The sequence below is a fragment of the Canis lupus genome, chromosome 1 (assembly GCF_048164855.1).
Source record: "Canis lupus baileyi chromosome 1, mCanLup2.hap1, whole genome shotgun sequence".
Lineage (NCBI taxonomy): Eukaryota > Metazoa > Chordata > Mammalia > Carnivora > Canidae > Canis > Canis lupus.
The window spans coordinates 93,625,229-93,645,578 of NC_132838.1; the positions used below are offsets into that span (position 1 = coordinate 93,625,229).

The window sequence follows — 20,350 nt, forward strand, 5'->3', positions numbered from 1 at the left end:
GGACTCCAGGATCAGGCCCTGAGCTGAAGGCGGTGATAAACCGCTGAGCCACCCGGGCTGCCACCGCTATTTAAAAAAAAAAAAAAAAAAAAAAAACTCACAAGTCATACAGCTGAGCTGAGGGAAGGGAGAGTCCTTGGTCAGTAGAGTAAGCATGCACATGAGGCCCATGGTAGGCAGGGCAAGGATGGGGACCTGCCCCATGAGACTGTTATATAGAGAGGTTAGGGTCCAGGAGATGACCCACAAAGCCAGGAAACTGAAGGCAAAAAAAATCAATATACTAAAGATACTAGAAGCAGGGTTCTCACTGTTGGAGAAAAGGAGATACAAATATGCTAAGGGATAAAACTAGAATAAGTCCTGTGGTGTTGGACTGGAATTGAAGATAGAAGAAACAATGGGCTAGGACAAGAAAGTACTAGATGAGACTGGAACATCTAATTATAGCTGAAATTCTAAAAATTGCTTAAAGAATAATAGGGACATTTCAGAAGAACTCAGGAGGCAATTTAAAAGGGCTCCCACTGGCCAAATTAGGAACATTTTCGACATTAAAATAAATATTGCGAGCAATGCATTATAATATATTGGAAGAAATAAAAATCCATGATATACTGTATCTATAAATACATCTTTTTTTACTGATGAGTTAAATTAATAAATTTAGAAGAAACAATGGGCTTACAAAATAATCAATGTAACTAGAAGCAGAGGGTAAAAGTTTGATGCAGAATAGGATGTTTAAATAATGTCCACGTCTATAACTACTTTCAATTGATCCAGAAAAAAATACATACCTACATAGAAAGATACAGATATATATCAAAAGTCAACATTTATGAAGAAAAGAAGAAGAATGATAAAGTAAAAATGAAGCAAAATGTTAACATTTGGGGCACTGGGGTCAAGGGCATATGGGAATTCTTTGCATTAATCTTATAACTTTCCTATGAGTTCCAAAGTGTTTAAAAATTTTTAAAGTTAACCAAAACTGTATAATTAACATGGAAAAAATAAAAAATATTTGGTATTTTCTTGGAACCCTAAAACATATGTAAAAATAGATGTTATAATACAGGGCCCTTGAATTAGCTAGAAAAAATTTTTCTCCCGTTCTCCTCAGATGAATAGAAATATAAAGATCAATTAGTGAGGTAAGAAAGAGGCTTTGAAACTTCCCTAGATTTAATTCAGGTCCCTGACCTGATTTTTCCCCACAACTCTCCTTTGATATCAAAAAATGTCTGAAGACAAAGAACTACCAATGCACAGAATGGAAAATCTAATTCTTGCCTTCAGCTGACACGTGACTATACCATGAGATGAAGGGGCAAAGATAACATGGAAATACCAAGGGGCAGAAACAGTTGAGAAAAGCACTGCATGAACTGAGAAAAAGAAGGAAAATAGGAAGCCAAGGCAAACATGGTGATAACAATCAGACCATCTGAAAAAGCAATATCATCCATCCTTAAGCAAGAAGTAGTCTCGAGGCTGGGAATCACATCTAGGAGCTTTTGAAAGGGGACCGGAAGTCATCCAGGCAAATTTCCCACTGTAAAGAGAAGGGAACTGATAACCAGAGCTGGGTTGTGGCTTGTCTTCAGTCTGACAAAACCAGACAAAAACCCAGAGCCTCTCAGACCACCACATCTGCATCTTCTATGCAAAACCTCTTTTGGGACAAAGGCGATCCATCTGCATGGCAAGCTGGAGAGGACTTTATGCTATATATTCAGAAGTTCAGTCTCTATCTTGCATACGGCTCTGGGGAAAATATCAGGACCAGATCATGGATTGAATCTGCCCATGGACAGAATCGGACAGGGAAGGAGGAAGAAGCTACTTTGGCTCTAGGGAGGATAGAATTGGAGCTGTATCCCAGGCCCAGAGGACCCTCCAGATGTTTCTAACGCATGCTGCCAGTGCCACCTTCGGGCCTCCTCCCTTCCCCTCCTTTTCTTCACCCAGAGCCTGTGAGAAGATGTGTGTAATATCACTTTACCAGTTCCAAGCTTTCTGGCCATGTAAACCGTGATGGACCACAACTTCTCTAGATCCTGTAGCAAAAGCATCCTCCTTCTCTCTCCTATTGCCACTCCTACACTAAATACTATCCCATCTACCCAGCTTCTCCCATGAGCCACTGATCTAAAAAACAATCTCTCTCTGCATCAGACTCCTCATGACTCACTTCTTCTGGAAAGCCCTACAACCTAGAAAACGGACACACAGAGATGAGTTGCTTAGAATGGGCCCAGTGTTTCCCCCTGTACTCAACCTTTTCTTTTGTGAACCACTTAACACTCATCACCTACAGCAATAATAAACAGACCCGGCCAAGATTTTTGCTTAACCCCACAGCACTGAAGCTTGCCAAATGTCTCAAGTCACAGTGTCACTGTCTCTTGCACAGATTACTAATTCAGTGGGCAAGTTTTAAGATGTGAAGGTCAAAGAACAATAGCACTTTAAATATATATATATACATATATATAAAGGCATCATCCAAACCAAGTCAGGGCAGTACCAAGTCCAGGGGGAATGTGTTATACTTTAACTATGTGCTAGCAATTTGAGTTTAAAAAAAAAAAAAAAAAAAAAGCAGTATGTGTTTTGTATTTCAACGCATTGGCTTAGCAAGTGCATATGTTTGAGATAAAAGACATCAAATTCATATTGCTGTCAGTAAGATGAAAAAGATGTAGCATTCCATTTCTCAGGCCAACATGTTCATTCACAAGGCTAGACCATGCAGAAGGGGAAATAATAGACTGTGCCTCTGCTCTGTTTATCTCAGGAGCTTTCAGATTTTTACTCCTTTAACTGCTGTTCCTTAGAAAATTAGGGGGAAACACTTTTTAGGTAGGCTGGGTTTTCTTTTTTTTAAGACAGAGAAAGATTACTTTTAAAGTACTTACATCTCCCACACCTACACTCCACAAGATGAATTCTTTTCAGATTTATGAAGTTGCTTTGAGATAATCTGGACCCAATTTTTAATTTTACCAATTAGGAAACAAAAAGACAGATGGAGAAGAGATTTCACATCTGCACTGCCTCTTCTTCCTTTCTACCCTTGCATTACCCACACATCTCAAAGCTGGAGAAAACACAAGCCTTAGTCTCATACTTTGTGACTTTGGTAAAGTCATTCAACCTTGTAGGAGAGACAGACACGACAGATGACTTCTTACTGTCACTGCTTCCAGGGTTTATAGCCCATGAGTCACTATCCCCAGGTCAAAAGTTTATAAGTACACCTCCCTCAAGAACATAAGCAAACTGCCTCATATTTCTCTCAAATCCTCAAGCCCACTGACTGATCCTCTTAGAGAGCCCCCTTTATTTTCTCTAGAATCTGAGATTCCCATAGTATTCCCTGTATTCCCATAGTTGATCTCATGGTTCCTTCACGAAAGAAGTTTGTTTTCATCAGCCTCTAAACACCCACAGGAACCTCTTGAACAACTGCTACCCACATTAGAACTTTCCATGAATTTCCATGCTTATTTCATGAGCAAGTAAGTTCACTAAAGAAGCCAACCTAAATTCCCTTAGGCTTTTAGCCAGTAGTTTTAAACTCCATCTATGTTCCGAAATTAAGATTTGGGGTTTTATTTTAATTTGCTTAAAATATTGATGCCTTTCTATATTTTCCAGTTATGGACAATAGTGCTAAGAAGGCTTTATGAGGATGGACATTCCAGGCAGTAAAACTGCACATTTTGGAAATTTTACATATCGGGACCTGTTCTCTATAAATTTCTGATCCAATTTGTCAGGCTTTTTGGTAACTTCTACAGTGGAAACGGAACAAAACAAAATAAGCAATATAGGAGAGCCATCAAATCCAATAGTTTCTACATTTCTACAACAAACAGCCAGAAAAAAACCACCACAGTAAACTGCTAAACTCACAATTAGAAACATGTTGAAAGTGCCAAGTGGTATTTATACTGAGACAAGGAAAGCTCCCACAATCACACAGAATGGGCTCAGAGCAAACTATTTTCACTTGGAGCTCCTGGTACTGATACAAAGCACACATAACCCCTAGCTGACACTCAGCCCCTGCAGGTCACAGTTCCTTAGCCTGTAAGACAATAGGAGGTGATCTCAGAGATTATTTCTAGTCCTAACATATATTTGATCATGATTATTACCAAGTAACGAAAAGCCTGCTAACAAACAATGAACTTGTCAATTTCTCATCTGGCAGTCACAATGATAATTTCAAAAAAGGTATGAATGTTTATCATCAAGATGTTTTGTAGGATGTTGGTCATCACGCACTGTCCTCTTTATGAGGGCTCTGGGAAAATCACTGTCTTGTGTCTCGTTATTAGAAATAGCCCTGCTTCTCTTTTTCGCCTTATGGGCACCATGATTCACATGGCTGGTTATAGTTCCCTCATCGCACTGGCTGCAGGAAAACTCTGATCCAAATCTCTGACTCACCTCTAACAAATAGTACAGAGCCTCATGAGATGTATTTTGGGTCCTAACTTAACCCGTTGTTTCACCCTACTTCCCTGTCTCCCCATTTCCTCACTGAACTTTTTTTCTTCTTTTTCTATTGTTGGTATCTGTGAAAGCTACCTTTAACAATTTTTGAAACAAAGGAGGTATTTCAAGCTATTTTCATTTACTGATGTCACTGTTGAACAGCAAAATTGTTCCTTCGGTGACTTGCATTTTTCAAACTCTGAACAGTGTCACTATACCAACACATAAAAGCATCCAAGCATCCATTTAATGTTCTCTTGCACATAATTGTATGCCAAGATTTGGATCACAATTGTCACTTTGAGTTTCATTATCATTACTACAACATTTTTAAATCCTTACATTTACATAAATCTTCACAGCAATTTTCAAGTGAGCCTTCACATTCAGCTCATGTGATTTTCTAAACAACCACACGAGGTGGATACAGGGGATGCCATTAGGACAATCTTCATGTTTACAGATAAAGAAGACACACTCAGAGAGTTTAAAGCAGCATGCCCACTTGGACAAAGTTAATCGAGTAATGAAGACCACAGGGGTTTTTTCTTCCAAGTCTAGCATTTTTCCCTGTAACTACAAAATTCTCTCTCTTACATAGTTGACTGTGAAATTTTGTCCTGGGATATATGACTCAGACATTTTACTTAGTTGGTTTTCCAAGCAGTATCAGCCTGCTAGTCAAAATCACATCAATTACCCTTCAGTAATGGAACCTGGGCATGATGAAAACGAGGCAGCCGAGACTCTGGAAAATTTCCTAACCATTAGAAAATGCATGAGTCATTTATTTCCTCCATTGGAATTCAGTGATGGCATTAAGAAAACTCATTCCTGCAACCTAGCAGGGAACACGAATGCTTTAATGTGGTCTGCTAAAGCAGTCACACCGAGTAAAACTGCCTCTTGAGTCACTAGAACTAGTGGAGCCGTTTAGTAGTAGATGAGATTTAGACAAGGCAGGCTGGAGAGAAGAGCTAACTAACTGCTTCTTGATGATGAGCTCACACTACTTCAACCACATCTAAGGGAAAGAATCATGAAGTTCAAATCATATTAATTTCCAAGTCATTGACATTGCTAATGTATGAGAGGGTGAAATGTTGACAGCTTGAACTCCTGGGACCTTGAATAAACCAGAGTCTATTCATCCTACAAGTCATCAATTTGGGAAGTAAGGGAACACTGCATATGCAATTTCTCTGAGTTTTAATTTCTTTGGGGGAAATGAGGAAGGTCACATATTTTTTAACTCAACATTCTATGACTGCATGAATACCTCTTAGCGCCACCTACCTGAAATACTATCGTTTTAACAATTGGCCGGGATCTTAAAATATATTTATATAATGTGTGGGTAATGGGTAATGTTCCAGCACATTTAAATCATTATTCAGGAATCTGACTATTTTCCTTTAATCAACTTCAAACATATACTGGTTTAAATTACTAATTCCTGCCTCTGAGACAACATATCCATATATGTGTCTTTTCTCAACAGGTCATGCATTAGATGCTCAAGTTAATTCTGCTTTCCAACATCTTGACAGTAAGAAGGAGCAAAAGTAAGATGGTCTCTTACTTGTTTGCTTTTCATTTACAGAGAGCATGAATTGTCCCCAACTAATTTATAGAGTTCTATGGAGATAAGACCCTGTATATGCTTTTAACAATGCATGCTCAGTGCTTTGCATGGAGTCACAGACTAAATATTTGTTGAATACATTTAAAAATTACTAACAGAGACAAATTACAAAATTCAAACAGAAATAATACCTCTTCTCTAGAGAAGGTTAAAGGGTATTGTGCCAAGGCTCAAACTCTGTAGCACAACCAGCCTGTGGCTCAGGACAAGTGAACAGTAAGACAGAGCTAGGCAAAGAGAGAACTCTATGGCTTCCTGCTTCTTTCTTAAACAGAACTTTATAGCATTACTTCAAAGTGTGGAGTTAGCAAGGTGTGAAGGAGAGAGCCAAGTCAACTTCTGGCCTCTCCTTATCTGTGTAACCTTAGGGAAGTTACTTAGCTTTCCTAAACCTTGATTTCCTCTAAAACAAAATGGGGCAGGAGTAACAGTATGGATCTCATAGAGTTGTTGATAAGGACTAAAAAGACAATGAGTGCAAAGTGTCCAGCTTATTGCAAGACCTCAATACATGGTGGCTATTATTATTAGTTCAAAGTAAATTTCTAGAGTATTAACCCACCCAATATTAAAGGGAATCAGAATTATTCATCCCTAAGAGGAGCATAGCCAATATTAGATACACACACACACACACACACACACACACACAAATCTGGTGAGAATAAGCAATAAGAGCATTCTTGGAAGAAAAACAAAAGTCCTACCACACAAGTAGGAAGCCTGGTGCGGGAAGCAGTCTGCAGAAGGACAACCCAGCAGTCTGTCCCTTTGCTTTGCTGATGGGGAGAGATGGAGAAGGAAGCAGTGAGCTCTGCAACAGCTGGCAACCTCACCAAGTACTTCTGTTTTTCTCTTCCTCCCTGTCTTGGGCATTTCTCTCTGAGGCAGGTGATCTTTCCTGCTCCCCAAAAGACAGGGCTGAGTTTGCTGGACTCCCAAAGATGGTTCTGGGTCATATTATGTTACAAAGAAAAAAAAGCAGTAAGTTAGACCCACATAATGATAGTCTTAAATGGAAAGACGGGAAGAGCTACTGAAGATTTTAAAACAGGATTTGTGGAGGAGGCAGCGACTTGAGGATTGTACCGGCCTCTTTGGTATGATCCCTGTCCTAACGCAATGGCAAAACATGGGGCAGATCAGCCCAAAGCTCTGGGCACAGAAACATTTGTGATTCTAATGTGTGCTCTGGTATTTCCATGTGAATATCACACTATGGACTGAAAAAGAACTTTAACAAGCCACTGAAAAACCTGAATAATATCTGAAAAAGCCAGCATCTCTAAGAATTGCAGAAGACAAAGGAAGATTCAGGAACTCTGGAATTTATAAAGTCTTAACCTAATGTCACACAGCAAGCCTATCTGGGACTTCTTCGAGATCAAAAGTTTCTAGGAAGACAGAACACTATAGGTGTCACTATGGAATGAAACTGAAGCCTGATCCAGGTGAAGGCTAAGCAGTTCTGAATTCCCTTCAGAAAGAAAAAGAAAAAAAAAAAAAAACAAATAAACAAACAGAGAGTCCATGCGGATCCCACCGAAAGCCACGCTGTTTGGGATCCTGGAGCCTCCCTTCATTTCCTCCAGGGCTGCCCATGGACCTCAGGGATATGGGCAAAGGGACAGTGATGTCACAACAGGTATGGCACAGCCATCCTGGATCACAGAGCTTGTTGTGATCAGTACATGTTTAACTTAGAAAAACCTTATCGAGGACCCTTCTAACAATTCTCCACCCTCAAACCAGGAGGATTATTCCTCCTATTCTCAACAAGAACAGAAGGGGAGTGGGCAGGAGGATTACACAGTCACTAAGTGGCCAAAGCCTTATATTGCCAGGGAACAAAAATATAGAACATTTTCAGAAAGACAAAAGGCTGAATGAAAAATTGGTAGAGAGAAGACTAAGAGAGCAATGAAAAGAAAAAAAAAAAAGAGGGAACTGCTCCCTGAGGAATTAAGATAGAAATTTAATTTTTAAGTGCTGTGTTTTAAATGCTGATGGGACATTCTGGGCATGGCTGACAGGGCACACAGAGTGACAGGAGGACCTGAGACAGACAGGAAAACTCGGACGGGGACAGGGGAAATGGTGAGCATACACGACTCCCTCAGCGTCATGATGAACTCTCGTGTGTAGGGCCAAATTTCCATCAAAACAAACTGAAAAAAAAATTCACCTATGAAGATGTATTTTGCATATACAAACTCACATTCATAATTAGTGAGACCAAATGTGTTAACAGAATGTCTGCTCTCAGCAGATGCCTGCCACAAACAGGGGCAAGGAGCAGAGTGCAGCACAGTACCCTAGGTACCTTTCTGCAAAGTGCTTCTTAATCCCCCCATGTGCCTATGCCTCTCGGCCTCCAGGTAAACAATCTTTGTTCTTAATAATCTGTGAACACAATGATATGAAATAAAAAATGGTCAAAATAATGATGCTTCACATCTACATACAGCCCCAATACAGAAATTGCTGGTGCCACCTATTGTTGAAAACACAGAACTGAAGGGCTCCTTGAACACTGATGACAAGAGACAGAAGCTCTACTCTGTTATCGACTCGAGTGTGAAGTTCAAAATCCACCTGCCGGGAGAGCCACTAATAAAGAAAGTCCACACTACTCAAAAATAAAACAAACCCATGGTGGACATTAACAACTCCCACATAATGCTTTGTTCAGACAAGAAGATTTTAGTAATAGTTAACAGTCTTGATGTAAAAAAAAAAAATCATCAGATGGCTTTATATATACTGATAGAGGATGAGCTCCAAAGCAGGCTGTTGTGTGTAAAGACAAGGCTCAGAACGCTGTGCATGTGACATGTGACCATTTAGTTTTACAGAAAGGGAACATAATGTGTGTGCCTGGGTCACCCCAGCACAGGTGCACAGGAGAACAGCAGTCTCTAAGACAGGCCGGAGCGAGTGAGGCAGAGGTGGGGATAAAGACGTGCTTTTACTGAACATGCTTCATGTGGAAATTTTACTTTATCTACAAACTACCTTTTCAAGAGATTTTTAAAAGAACTGAAAATAAGTAAATGATCATTCTGAAAACAACAGTTGATATTAAGTTACTTTATGTAAAGAGGGCATTTCAAGAGATCTAACCCAGGGAGATTACCGTGACCAGTCCTCAGACTTGAGGATCTGAGTGGAAGAGCATGAACTGCTCTCATGACAGCTAAGTTACTATGAGCTTTAAAAGACTTTCTGGAAGAGGAGCTGGAGCTGTCGACAGTACAGCAGCACCTTCGCACCCTGAAAAAGTACCCTGAAGCAGGGATAGTTTCTGGTTCTTTGAATTTATTAAGATGTGAAAATAATAAATTATTTTGCAGTTTTATTAACATTTGCTTTTGTCGAAGCTTTGATATAAATAAAGTCTATACTACAATACTAGTTCTGATTTCAAAGATAAGGGAAACCCTAACAACTCATGAAGCTTTGTCAGCTATTTCAACACATGAGAGCTAAGTGGAAGTTTATACTTGGGTACACATCATATCAAATGTCGCATCTCCTGAAAATTGGTTCTGGAGAATAATTTCTATAAACTTACTTATTTCTTAATACTACTCTCCTTAACTCGAGATAATACTGACATTTACACTGAAGGTGGAGTCTTGAAATTTATTCTGAATATTGCCCAATCAAAGTCATACCAGGAAGAAAGTAAAGCCCTTAATTTCTGAAGCAGTTCTGCCAGAAAAGGTTAGAAGGGACAGGCAAATCACAATACAATAGTACCTGGGCATTCCTGGGAAAACTACTTTAAAATCGGCAGACTGGCAAAGTGAACATGATACAGGTCAGGTCAGCTCAGCCCTGCAGGTCCGAGCTATGAAACATTGTCTCTGATCAAAATACATAGTTTACATTCTGAAATTGAATTTTTAAACAAGAAGATCAGTAAGATATTATCAGATAAATCTCCACTGACTGGAAAAGAAACAAAAAGAAAGAGGACGGGGGGGGGGGTGCAGGTAAGAGAGTAGGAGAGAAAGAAAGAGAGAAGAGAAGAGAAGAGAAGAGAAGAGAAGAGAAGAGAAGAGAAGAGAAGAGAAGAGAAAAAAGAAAGAAAAGAAAGGAAGAATGGAAGGCAGACTGGGATCAAAGAAATGTAGGACTCCCAAAACAGAAGCAGACAGGGCAGAGAGAACTAGACTTCTGAGAAGTAGGGAGATCCAGCCACCACATGCTAGAGGGAGATGGGGCCCAGCTCACTGTCTGAAGCCCTCCTCAGCCAAGTATTCATGGAGAGAAGTCTTAGGAGAGAAATTGAGTCATACTGTCTGCTTGCTGTATGAATCTGTGATATTTCCCAAACCATCACAGAGCAAGCATAAACACCATATAATACTCAGTTTTGGACAGGGCCTGAAGCACCAAGTGAAGGCAACTGCAAAACCACAAGAGCATTAGTCAAGGAAGGAGAATGAGAGGCAGAAACAATACAAAAGAAAGCAAAAAATCCCTCACATTTGAAAGGAATCCACAAACTAGAATTACAAATATACAAAAAGATCTAATTCTGAGAAAGTCTAATCAACCATCCAGTTATTAATTCAACCCAAATGAAAGTTAATTTCATAGAACAGCTAGATAAAGTTTAAAACAAATAGGCTTGGGATGATTAAGATGAATAAAGAAGCAATAACCATGAAAAACACTCAAAAATTTATGGGGGAAAAAGAGTAAGAACAGATAAATGTGTTTATTTATTTATTTATTTATTTATTTATTTATTTGAGAGAGAGCACAAGCAGGGAGGAGCTGAAGAAGAGGGAGAAAGAACCTGAAGCAGACTCCACACTGAGCCTGGAGCCTGACACAGGGCTTGATTCCATGACCTGTGAGACCATGACCTGAGCCAAAACCAAGAGTTGGACATTTAACCAACTGAGCCACCCAGGCAATGCAGAACAGATAGATATTTTAAAAAACAAAAGTCCTGGATAGTAAAAGCATCCTCACTGATCTAGAAAAATTCAATAAGTTAAGATAAAATCTGTATCTTGACATACCCCAAAAGAACAGTGAATCAGAAGATAATACTAGGAGGTATAATTTTACTTTACCTAGAAGGAAGAACAAGGAGAAAATATATTTTTCTTTAAAATATTGAGATCCGGTGAATCAAGATGGTGACTCCTGTGGATCTGGAGTTGAAGAAGGCCTTCACAGAACTTCAAGCCAGAGTTATTGATACTCAACAGAAGGTGAAGTTTGCAGATATACATATTTAACAGCTAAACAGAACGAAAAAGCATGCACATCTTACAGATACAGAGATTATGACTTTGGTAGATGAGACTAACATGTATGAAGGTATAGGAAGAATGTTTATTCTTCAGTCCAAGGAGGTAATTCACAGTCAACTGTTAGAAAAACAGAAAATAGCAGAAGAAAAAATTAAAGAACTAGAACAGAAAAAATCCTACCTGGAGCAGAGTGTGAAGGAAGCTGAGGACAACATCCGGGAGATGCTTATGGCATGAAGGGCACAGTAGGAAATATCCAGCTGAAGCTTCCTGCCCTTTCCCATTCCTGGCAAGGGCAGGTGGGGGGCCAATGTGGAGAAACTTCTCTTCTGCCCTGATGGATTTTTTATCCATAACCCAGAAAGCCCTGTTTTCTACTTCACCATGATACCCTTTCAGGCCCCAGTTCTGTATTTTTTATCCTGGCTCTGTCTGCCACCCCTGTCCAGAATATTCTTCTTCCCTGGGGGTGAATCACAAACTCCCAGGAGAGGGAAGATGGGAGCCAGGACAAATAGGGGAGCTCTGCCCAAGCCTATTAACTAGTTATGCTCCTTAGACCAATAAAAGGCATGTGTTCTCCCCAAAAAAAACTAAACTAAACTAAACTAAACTAAACTAAACTAAAATAAAATAAAATAAAATAAAATAAAATATTGAGATTCAATTAGGAGATTCATTAGATAGATTAAGAGGCTCTGCTATATGTCTAATAACAACACCAGAAAAAAAAAGGAGAGGATCATAAAGATGGAATATTTGGAGAGATTTCCCACAATTTGAGAAAAATTCTTAGAGTGAACACATGAGCAGGACAAAAAGATAAATCCACATCTGTGTACCCTGTTATAAAACAGAAAATCTCAGAATAAAGCAAAACTCTTCAGGGAATTAGATAGATAGTTAGCAAGCTTGAAAAGCAAAACTGAGACCAACTATGCTAAAATCTTCAAAATATTGAGTAAAATTGCTGACAACCTAGAATTTTATGCCCAACTAAACTATCATTCAATCACGCAAAATAAGACATTTTCAGACATTCAAAGATCAAGATTTTATCACTCATAGACACTCACAGGAAGTACTATTAAATAGTGTTTCTAACTCACAGACCATCATGGGAAATACTATTAAAGTATATACTGCAAATGAACATAATGGAAGGCATGGGGCTTAAAACACTGACATCGACAAAGCTGATGAAGGCCTTATAGTTGTTTCTATGAAAGCCCTTCACTCCAGTCTACAAAAGTTAATTTTCCCAAGCAATACTTTTTTCTTTAGTTACCAGAAATCAAGAGAAACATTTCTTTAAATTTTTTAGCTTTTTTAAAAGATTTATATAAATTTGTTTTTTAATTCACTATTTTGTATTTCAAAAAAAAATTGTTTAAAAATGAAACAAAGGAGTCTAACTTTAAGCACTACATTTTCTACGGTTCCTGTCCTCACTCTGCCATGAGCTGTGTGACTGTAAACAATTAGATAACTTCTCTGGATCTCAATGTGTTAACTAAAATAGTGATAATAATCTCTAACTTAGTTTGTTGAAGAGTTAAAATATAAGAAAATTTGTAAACATTACCTAAGGACTAACAACAGGTAAAATACTAAAAAATATAAAACGACAGCTACTATTCATCATTGTCATCATTAATTCTGGAAATAACCACAATAAAGTTGAAAAAGTTGGAAGAGATAGGTCATGTAAAATTAGAAGACCATCCATCTATGCTATATTTCTATTCTTTTTTTTCCTTCTACAATTTCCAAATACTAAGTCATGTTTAAACATCTGGCACTGAGATGTTAGTAAATGACAGTTTAAAATTACCCAGGAGGGGATCCCTGGGTGGCTCACCGGTTTGGCGTCTGCCTTTGGCTCAGGGTGCGGTCCTGGAGTCCTGGGATCAAGTCCCACGTCGGGCTCCCAGCATGGAGCCTGCTTCTCCCTCTGCCTGTGTCTTTGCCTCTCTCTCTCTCTCTCATGAATAAATAAATAAATCTTTTTTAAAAATATAAATAAATAAATAAATAAATAAATAAATAAATAAATAAATAAATAAATAAATTTTTTTTTTTTACCCCGGACACCGTGACCATAGAGAGAAGACTGTTAATCCTAATATACCTTAGTGGAAATCAGTATGCAGGCAAAATGTTTCTGTGTTTGGGACAATTTCTTTTCTACTCTAATAATCAAAACTCTGCTCCCAAGACCACCACATGACTGTAATGCCTATATTAATGAAAAGGATGAGCTCTGACGACCAGTTACATCATTTTGACACCAATGATATGAATACATTGGTGACACCCTTTTTCAAAGAGAGCGTTCTCAAATTACCTTCAATCTTTAAGACTGGCAGACGAGATGGATTCCTTGATCCTCTTGGTTAACTACTGCTTCTTTTGTGACAATCTCCAGCCAAACTCCCAGAAGTCACAGCTAGCCACCATTATTACAGAAAACTCCGATCTAGGCACTTGCCAGGTCTCTTCCAAAAAGGTTTGTCTTTGTAGTGGGACTGACCCTTCCTGTTCAGGTGCTATCCTAGGTTTGCCAATCTTGAGGCGACCAGAACCTCCAACTCCCTCCAACTTTGACTAAGGGAAGCTCTGCTCAAGGGCAATGAAGCCCACAGGGCTTATGGTATGCTTCAAGGGGCATTTCCAAACACTCACACCCCAAGACTTGGTGTGACTGTTACAGTCCAGGTGTACAAATCCTGTGATGCCCTCAGCCTCCAAGTTCAAAGACCTTTAACTAAAGTGACTCCCTAGACCTTCACATGGGTTTTCCTGCATTATCATTGCTATTATTACTTCACAGACCCCCTGGAGAGAAGTCTGTCTATGGAATGCCTGAGCCTTTGGTAATCCTTTCAATTTCTCACACCTCTAAAGCACTTGCTGCTGGAGACCACTTTGACCAGTGACGAGTTAGACTGCCATTTCTGATAGCTCTATCCTCCCCCCACTCCCTAACCACTAGAGGTAAAAGCAAACACAAGTTTAAAACCCAGGGAGCTCCTTGGTCAACCTTTTCAACCTCACTTATTCAACCTCTCAAAAGCAGAAATTCTGGTACACAAGACATCATACCATGCAGTTTCAGGAGAGGCAGGATGGTATAGTGGAATAAATATGGCTCAAGAGATATAGTTGTTTGATTGCTGCATACCAACTATGTCACCCATAGTAAGATTTTTAACCTCTCGGGTCTCCGTTTCTTCATTTGTAAATTCAAGATATAAGAAGATGTATCCCAACGCATTGTTGTCAAGTACATGAAAGAGCATATGTAACATGCTTAAGCATAGTACCCAGGATACAGTGAGTGTTATTATTACATTAGCCCATTACTTATATACTCATTCTTAATACTAAGAGGTTAACTGGCTTACTCAAGGTCATATGGCTATAAAGAGACAGTGTCAAAATTAGAATACTGGTATCTCTGACTTTAGACCTTCTGGTCTAAGCTTTTAGGCATTACACTCTGCCTCTCACAACACTGTCTAGAGTTGGAAGGACTGGAAACCATGCCACTCCAGATCCTCCCTGGTGTCAGCCTGGTCTGCCTCAGTGAGGTGTGGAAAGTAGCACCCCACTGAACTTAATAAAGATGTGATGAGGGGGGTCACTGAGTGAGCAGGGCTGGGGAAGGTCTCCTAAAATGTGCATTCAGGGAGAAGCCTCACATATGTGCCACTGCTTAGGACTCAAATCGAAATTTTTATCAAGCTCTGTATCTAACAACTTGATCTCAGCTTAGCCATGCTGGGAGTAAGCTCAGAATGTTTCTTGTAGTGATTCGGTCCTTTTGGTAAGTGCCAAACAGAGCAGAAGAATTCATTCACCCCCAGTCACTCCTACTGGCTCAAGGCTAGCACCCTTTCTAATGGCCAACAGTCGTCCTTTCTGTACTCCTTGGAATCAAGGTCCACTGTGAGTGTGAGGGGTGTGTGAATGCGTGTGTGAGTATATGAAAAATGCACTCCATCCCGGGGCACTGAGGTATCCCCAAAGCTGGCACGATCTGTCATCTAAGATGCAAACCAAGATCATTATCGCTTAATCACTTCGCTATACTTAAACATCAATAGTGGCAGGGCTGTGCGCTGGCGAACACTGATTAAAGAGAACCAAAGAAAGGAACAGAGGACTGAGTCAAGCCTTCTCTGCAGAGAGCATCCCGGCATACTGATGAACTTCTTTTTCAGATGGTGCCAATTGACAGAGACAACAATCACCCCTAAAGAGCAAAATAACTGTGTAAAAGAGATTTTGAGTATGGCTCAAGCTGCTTACTGATTAACGCTTTTGCACACAACACTCTGCACAAACCTGCGCCGTCATTGTTCCTAGTAAAACAAACCTTTGTTGACAACTGGAGACAAATGATCCTTGCTGAGCAAGTTCACCGCTCTCACACAGCTTAATAGTTGGAGCGCTGCTCCCTGGCCGCAGCCAGGAAAACTTGACGTGGTTGTCAAAAAAAATAAAAGAAAGAGAGAGAGAAAAAAAAAAGAAAGGGGGGGGGACAAGCAAAAACTAGAGAAAAAGGAAAACCTTTTGTTTTGAAGGTGAGAAGGAGGCTGAATGATCTCATGTGCTAAACATGTTTGTGGTTTACATCAGCATGTCTCCTTCACTTATTAAAGTTGTGAGTTTTTAAACAGTTCCTGCTCCAACCGAACAATTTATAATATTAAGATTTCCCACTTTTACAAAGTGTTTCCCTTTCCACATGGGTTGGGATGTGACAGACTGAATATTTGTTTTTGTGTTTAAACAGTTTTTTGTTACAGTATTTGCAAATATTGGCTGTAGCAGTGAACTGTAGAAGCATACCTCATTTTAAGAAAACCTGGGTGGAAAAACATCTAAAATTTCAAGCAGAACAGTCTCATTTCCACCACATGATCAAAAAAAAAAAAAAATCACTTCAGGCTTACTTTCAACGACAAGTTTCCCATGCATTTCATTTACTCACAAATATTATTGAGGTGTGAGGCATTTTTAGGTGCAAAAATTCAATTTATTAAAATTTTATTTACTCCTCAGTTTTGGGGCCCCAGTTTAAGGTCTTACATAAGACAGTGCCAACTAAAGGATTAAATCCTTCCATTGGAGGCTATCTAAAGTTCTGACTGGCAGTTGATTGTCTTCCTTTTGTTCATAGCAATTCATTAAAGATATTTTTTCGGACCAGGATTCCCTTGGGAGGTGACTCACCATCACCTCTGGTGAGAATTATTTCCAGTTGCATTAAATCTAGGGAATCTCTCACGCAGTATAACCCCATTAGGCACAAGTGGCCACATCCATGCTTAATGCACCATGTGAAAATCGCGGAAATGTTTTAGAAAGCAATTTGACAATAAGGATAGAGTCAACAAGACATTCATTACCTTCACACAGCCTACTTAAAAACAATTTTAAGGAAGTAGTCCAAACTAAGGGGAAAAGGTGTGCAATGCAAAGAGGTTTGCAGCAGGTTATTTGCACTAGTGAGGATGCCCTTTTGTAATAACCTAAGCATCTAACACCAGGCATAGTGAAGTATAGTCTCCAGGTGGAATATCACACAGCCATAAAAATTATGACAACAGGAAGCATGACTAACCACTCATGGCAACTTTAAATTAACTGACAAAAAATCAGAACATAGCATTAAGTCTATACCATGACTACAGATATTTTTAAAAGTAAGTATGCAAAATAAAACGAAACAAAAATAGTTTCAAGTTAAAGCCAGAAGATAGCTCTATGTCAGACTATTAATGAGCCCTGAAGTAGGGCTGAAAACCTGTAAGTGGGCTCTTTATTGGCCTGGATTAATTATTTAGACCACAAGTACAGTTATTTTAATATAGTACTTTCATTATCAAATTCTATTACTTTTTTTACCCTCAATTTCATAAAGGTAAGTTTTTAAACATGGTTTATCAAGCTCTTGATTTTCACAACTTGATTAATACTCTTGGAAGACATGTCTTTTGGTTTTCATTTTTTTTCCACTGCTTCCCTTGAGATTAAATTAAGATAATAATAAGTGACAGGTTCATTTCTCTCTTCTTGTTTTTGGAAACACTGGATGCATATTTCCTCTTTTCTAGTCCTCTGCTACTCCAGCACTTCACATAGCATGGTGTGGTTTTGAGTAACTCTGCCTTCTTTAGTTAATGGACCAGCCCCACAGATTTCACACTGGCAGGCCAAGTCTCCCACGCACTCTCTTTATTCTACCTTTGACCAGTGACTGCCCAGATCTCCTTTCTCAGAATTTGTACCTTAGAATGCTCTAGAAAAATTTTCCCCAGACATGTCCTGTTGCTATCCTGTCCTGCTTCCGGGGCAGCAAGCACAATGTCAGGGCCAGGCCTTCAGGGCCACGCTTTCTGTGAAAGGAACTGGGACTTCTCAGCCTGTTTGGTGCAAAGCTGGTCCACACAGAGCTTTGTAAGAGGCCACGTGAAAAAATGTGAACCTGAGAAAACCGCAGGACAGGAGTGATCTCTTCACAGGCAATTGGTGTTCATCTCTCCCCCATTCCCAGCCTCTGCCCAGAGCAGAGCTGGAGCAGAAGGCTACAGAGCTGTTACTTTGCTGGGAATAAGAGTATGCGTGGGAATATCCTCCTTTTGCTTTGAGAATGAGAGAGCCTGCTCACATGAGAGAAGGTGTTAATCATCCCCCAACACTGGAACTGGAACTTCCTTTCTGAAACACACCTCCAGGGACGCCTGGGTGGCTTAGTGGTTGAGCCTCTGCCTTTGGCTTAGGGCATGATCCCAGAGTTCTGGGATTGAGTCCCACATCAGGCTTCCTGCTTCTCCCTCTGCCTATGTCTCTGCCTTCTTGCTGTGTCTCTCATACATACATACATACATACATACATACATACATACATACATACATATCTTTTTAAAAAAATGAAAAACACCTCCATCTACCAGTTTACAATTAAAAAAAAAAAGTTGAAAAGTGCCAAATCTTCCCCCAGCCTGCAGTGCTAAAAAACCACGGTGGCTACCTAAACTCACAAGGCCTCTGTGAAGCAACCAAAGAAACCTTAACCATTCATTTATGGACAGCAAGTTAAAAGTGCCACCAGTGTTCTCAGTTCCTGACAACAGGAAAACGAACAGTTTTCTCAATGAGGGCTCTAACCCCGTGCCATTCCTTGTGAGTCAGCATCTCCTGTCCACCGTGTTGTGTGCCCACTTGACGTCCTTCTTCCAGAGGTGGCTTTCTTTAATTCCACCCTCAGCACTCGTGCCCCAGAGCATTCCATGAGTCAGGCTTGCCTTGGGGTTCAGAGTCTTGAAATGCCCAGCAGAGAGACACATGGTAAGTACTGTAACTACCGCAGCTGCCGTGGCTGTGAATTCTCTGCCACGAGTAAGCTGGTCCCAAACAAATCATTAGACCGTTGCTTTCTCTGACCACAGAGTCACAGCTTCTTTTCCTCCATGGCTGGGGAAGATGAAGTTCTCATACTTCTGCACTCCCATGAGCAGGCCTCACGTATGGGCTCCGTGCCATTACTAGAGACCTGGGAGCCAGCTCTAGTACTTTCATCATTAACGAGAAAATATCTGGGACAACCATCCCAACACATGACAATCGTGGAGACCCTGGCATCCAAGTTGAGAAGCATTACACTCGTGCTATCTGTCCTTAAATTCAGGAGAACAGAAGGTCTGGACTTTGGGAGCTGTGGAGACCTGATAATCATTAGGTTCCATCCTCTCCTTTTCAGAGAGCATTACCAAAAAAATGATCCAAGGGTTTTTTTATGGTTTTTCTATTACCAGTCTCTCTTATTACATTATACCCAGGATACTAAATAGGTTTCCATTTGACTATACCAATAGCTGAATAAAAAGTATGGTGAGGCTACGCCTAGGTGCAGTAAAAAAGAGGACCATGGCGTGAGCATTATCCACTGTGATCACTAGATTTTGTGAGTGTCAGCAAAGGGTATCATGCATCTCCTAACTCTGAATCGTTAGAACTTTACCAGAGTAAAGTCTGATAGCTGATAGCCCCTGTCTCACCTACCTACATTATATTCTCTAGATTACTCTTTTTAACTTTAGCTTTTTTCATGCTAAATCATTTGACCTTTTTTGCTCATTCAATTGCAACTGATAGACTTATAATATGTAAGTGGTGGACATACATATCTTTTTTAGGATTATTTCATCATCTGAAGCATCACTTTTATCCTCTGTTCCTACTGTTTGCCCTCCAGAAAGAAAAAAAAATTTCAAAAAGGAATCATCAGGGCACCCAGCTGGCTCAGTTGGTAGAATGTGCAACCCTTGATCTTGGGGTTCTGAGTTTGAGCCCCATGTTGGTTGTAGAGATAACTTAAAAATAAAATTTTTTAAAAAATAGCAATAATAATAAACAAGATTATAAGATCACAACACTAATAGGGAACTATCTTTTCTTCATACAACCAGAATGCATTAGTCTTATAATCAAAGTAAAGCAAAAATGTTTGAAAAGATTTAAAACACAAGTTGGAATCCTAAAAGGAATAAAACAACTGTCTAAATAACATAGCCCTGGCTTATCAAATTTCACTACGAGAAATATTAAGATAAAAAAAATGACATGGAGGGAACGTGAACTTTGGCTATTCTCAAGTGAAGAATGTGTATGTATGTATGTGTGTGTGTGTGCATGTGTTTCTTAAACTAAATTTTGACTGAAATTAATCTTCCCAGGCATTTGTTATCCTTTTTGTTCAAAATACTGATTTCAAAAGAATTTCTCCACCACTGGAAAAATCCCCTTTTGTAACTATGGCCTCATCAGGGTGTCCTTGCCTTTTGTGCATCCTCCAGAACCTGACGGTGCATTAAACTCAAGACTGGACGATATGTGGTGGGATAGG

General features: G+C 39.6%; 1 protein-coding gene and 1 pseudogene across 29 annotated transcripts in view; one reads left to right on the forward strand and one right to left on the reverse strand.

Moving 5' to 3' along the window:
• Positions 1 to 20,350, reverse strand: part of GLIS3 (GLIS family zinc finger 3) — a 552,705-nt gene that overhangs the window by 382,282 nt on the left and 150,073 nt on the right. For 2 of the 29 annotated variants that reach the window (XM_072840268.1, XM_072840266.1), the window contains exons 1-2: positions 13,781 to 14,498; positions 13,295 to 13,438 (exon numbers count right to left, since the gene is read on the reverse strand). The exons of 22 other annotated variants lie outside the window; for them this stretch is intronic. Coding sequence is in view for 2 of the 7 variants with exons in the window: in XM_072840257.1 (XP_072696358.1) it covers positions 6,865 to 7,033 (169 nt within the window). In the remaining 5 variants the exon portion in view is untranslated. Of the gene's footprint in view, positions 1 to 6,864; positions 7,108 to 13,294; positions 13,439 to 13,780; positions 14,558 to 20,350 lie in introns of those variants that run through there. 5 more of the 29 variants (XM_072840274.1, XM_072840272.1, XM_072840257.1 and 2 more) reach the window with 4 other exon arrangements.
• Positions 11,314 to 11,682, forward strand: LOC140621804 (prefoldin subunit 1 pseudogene; annotated as a pseudogene).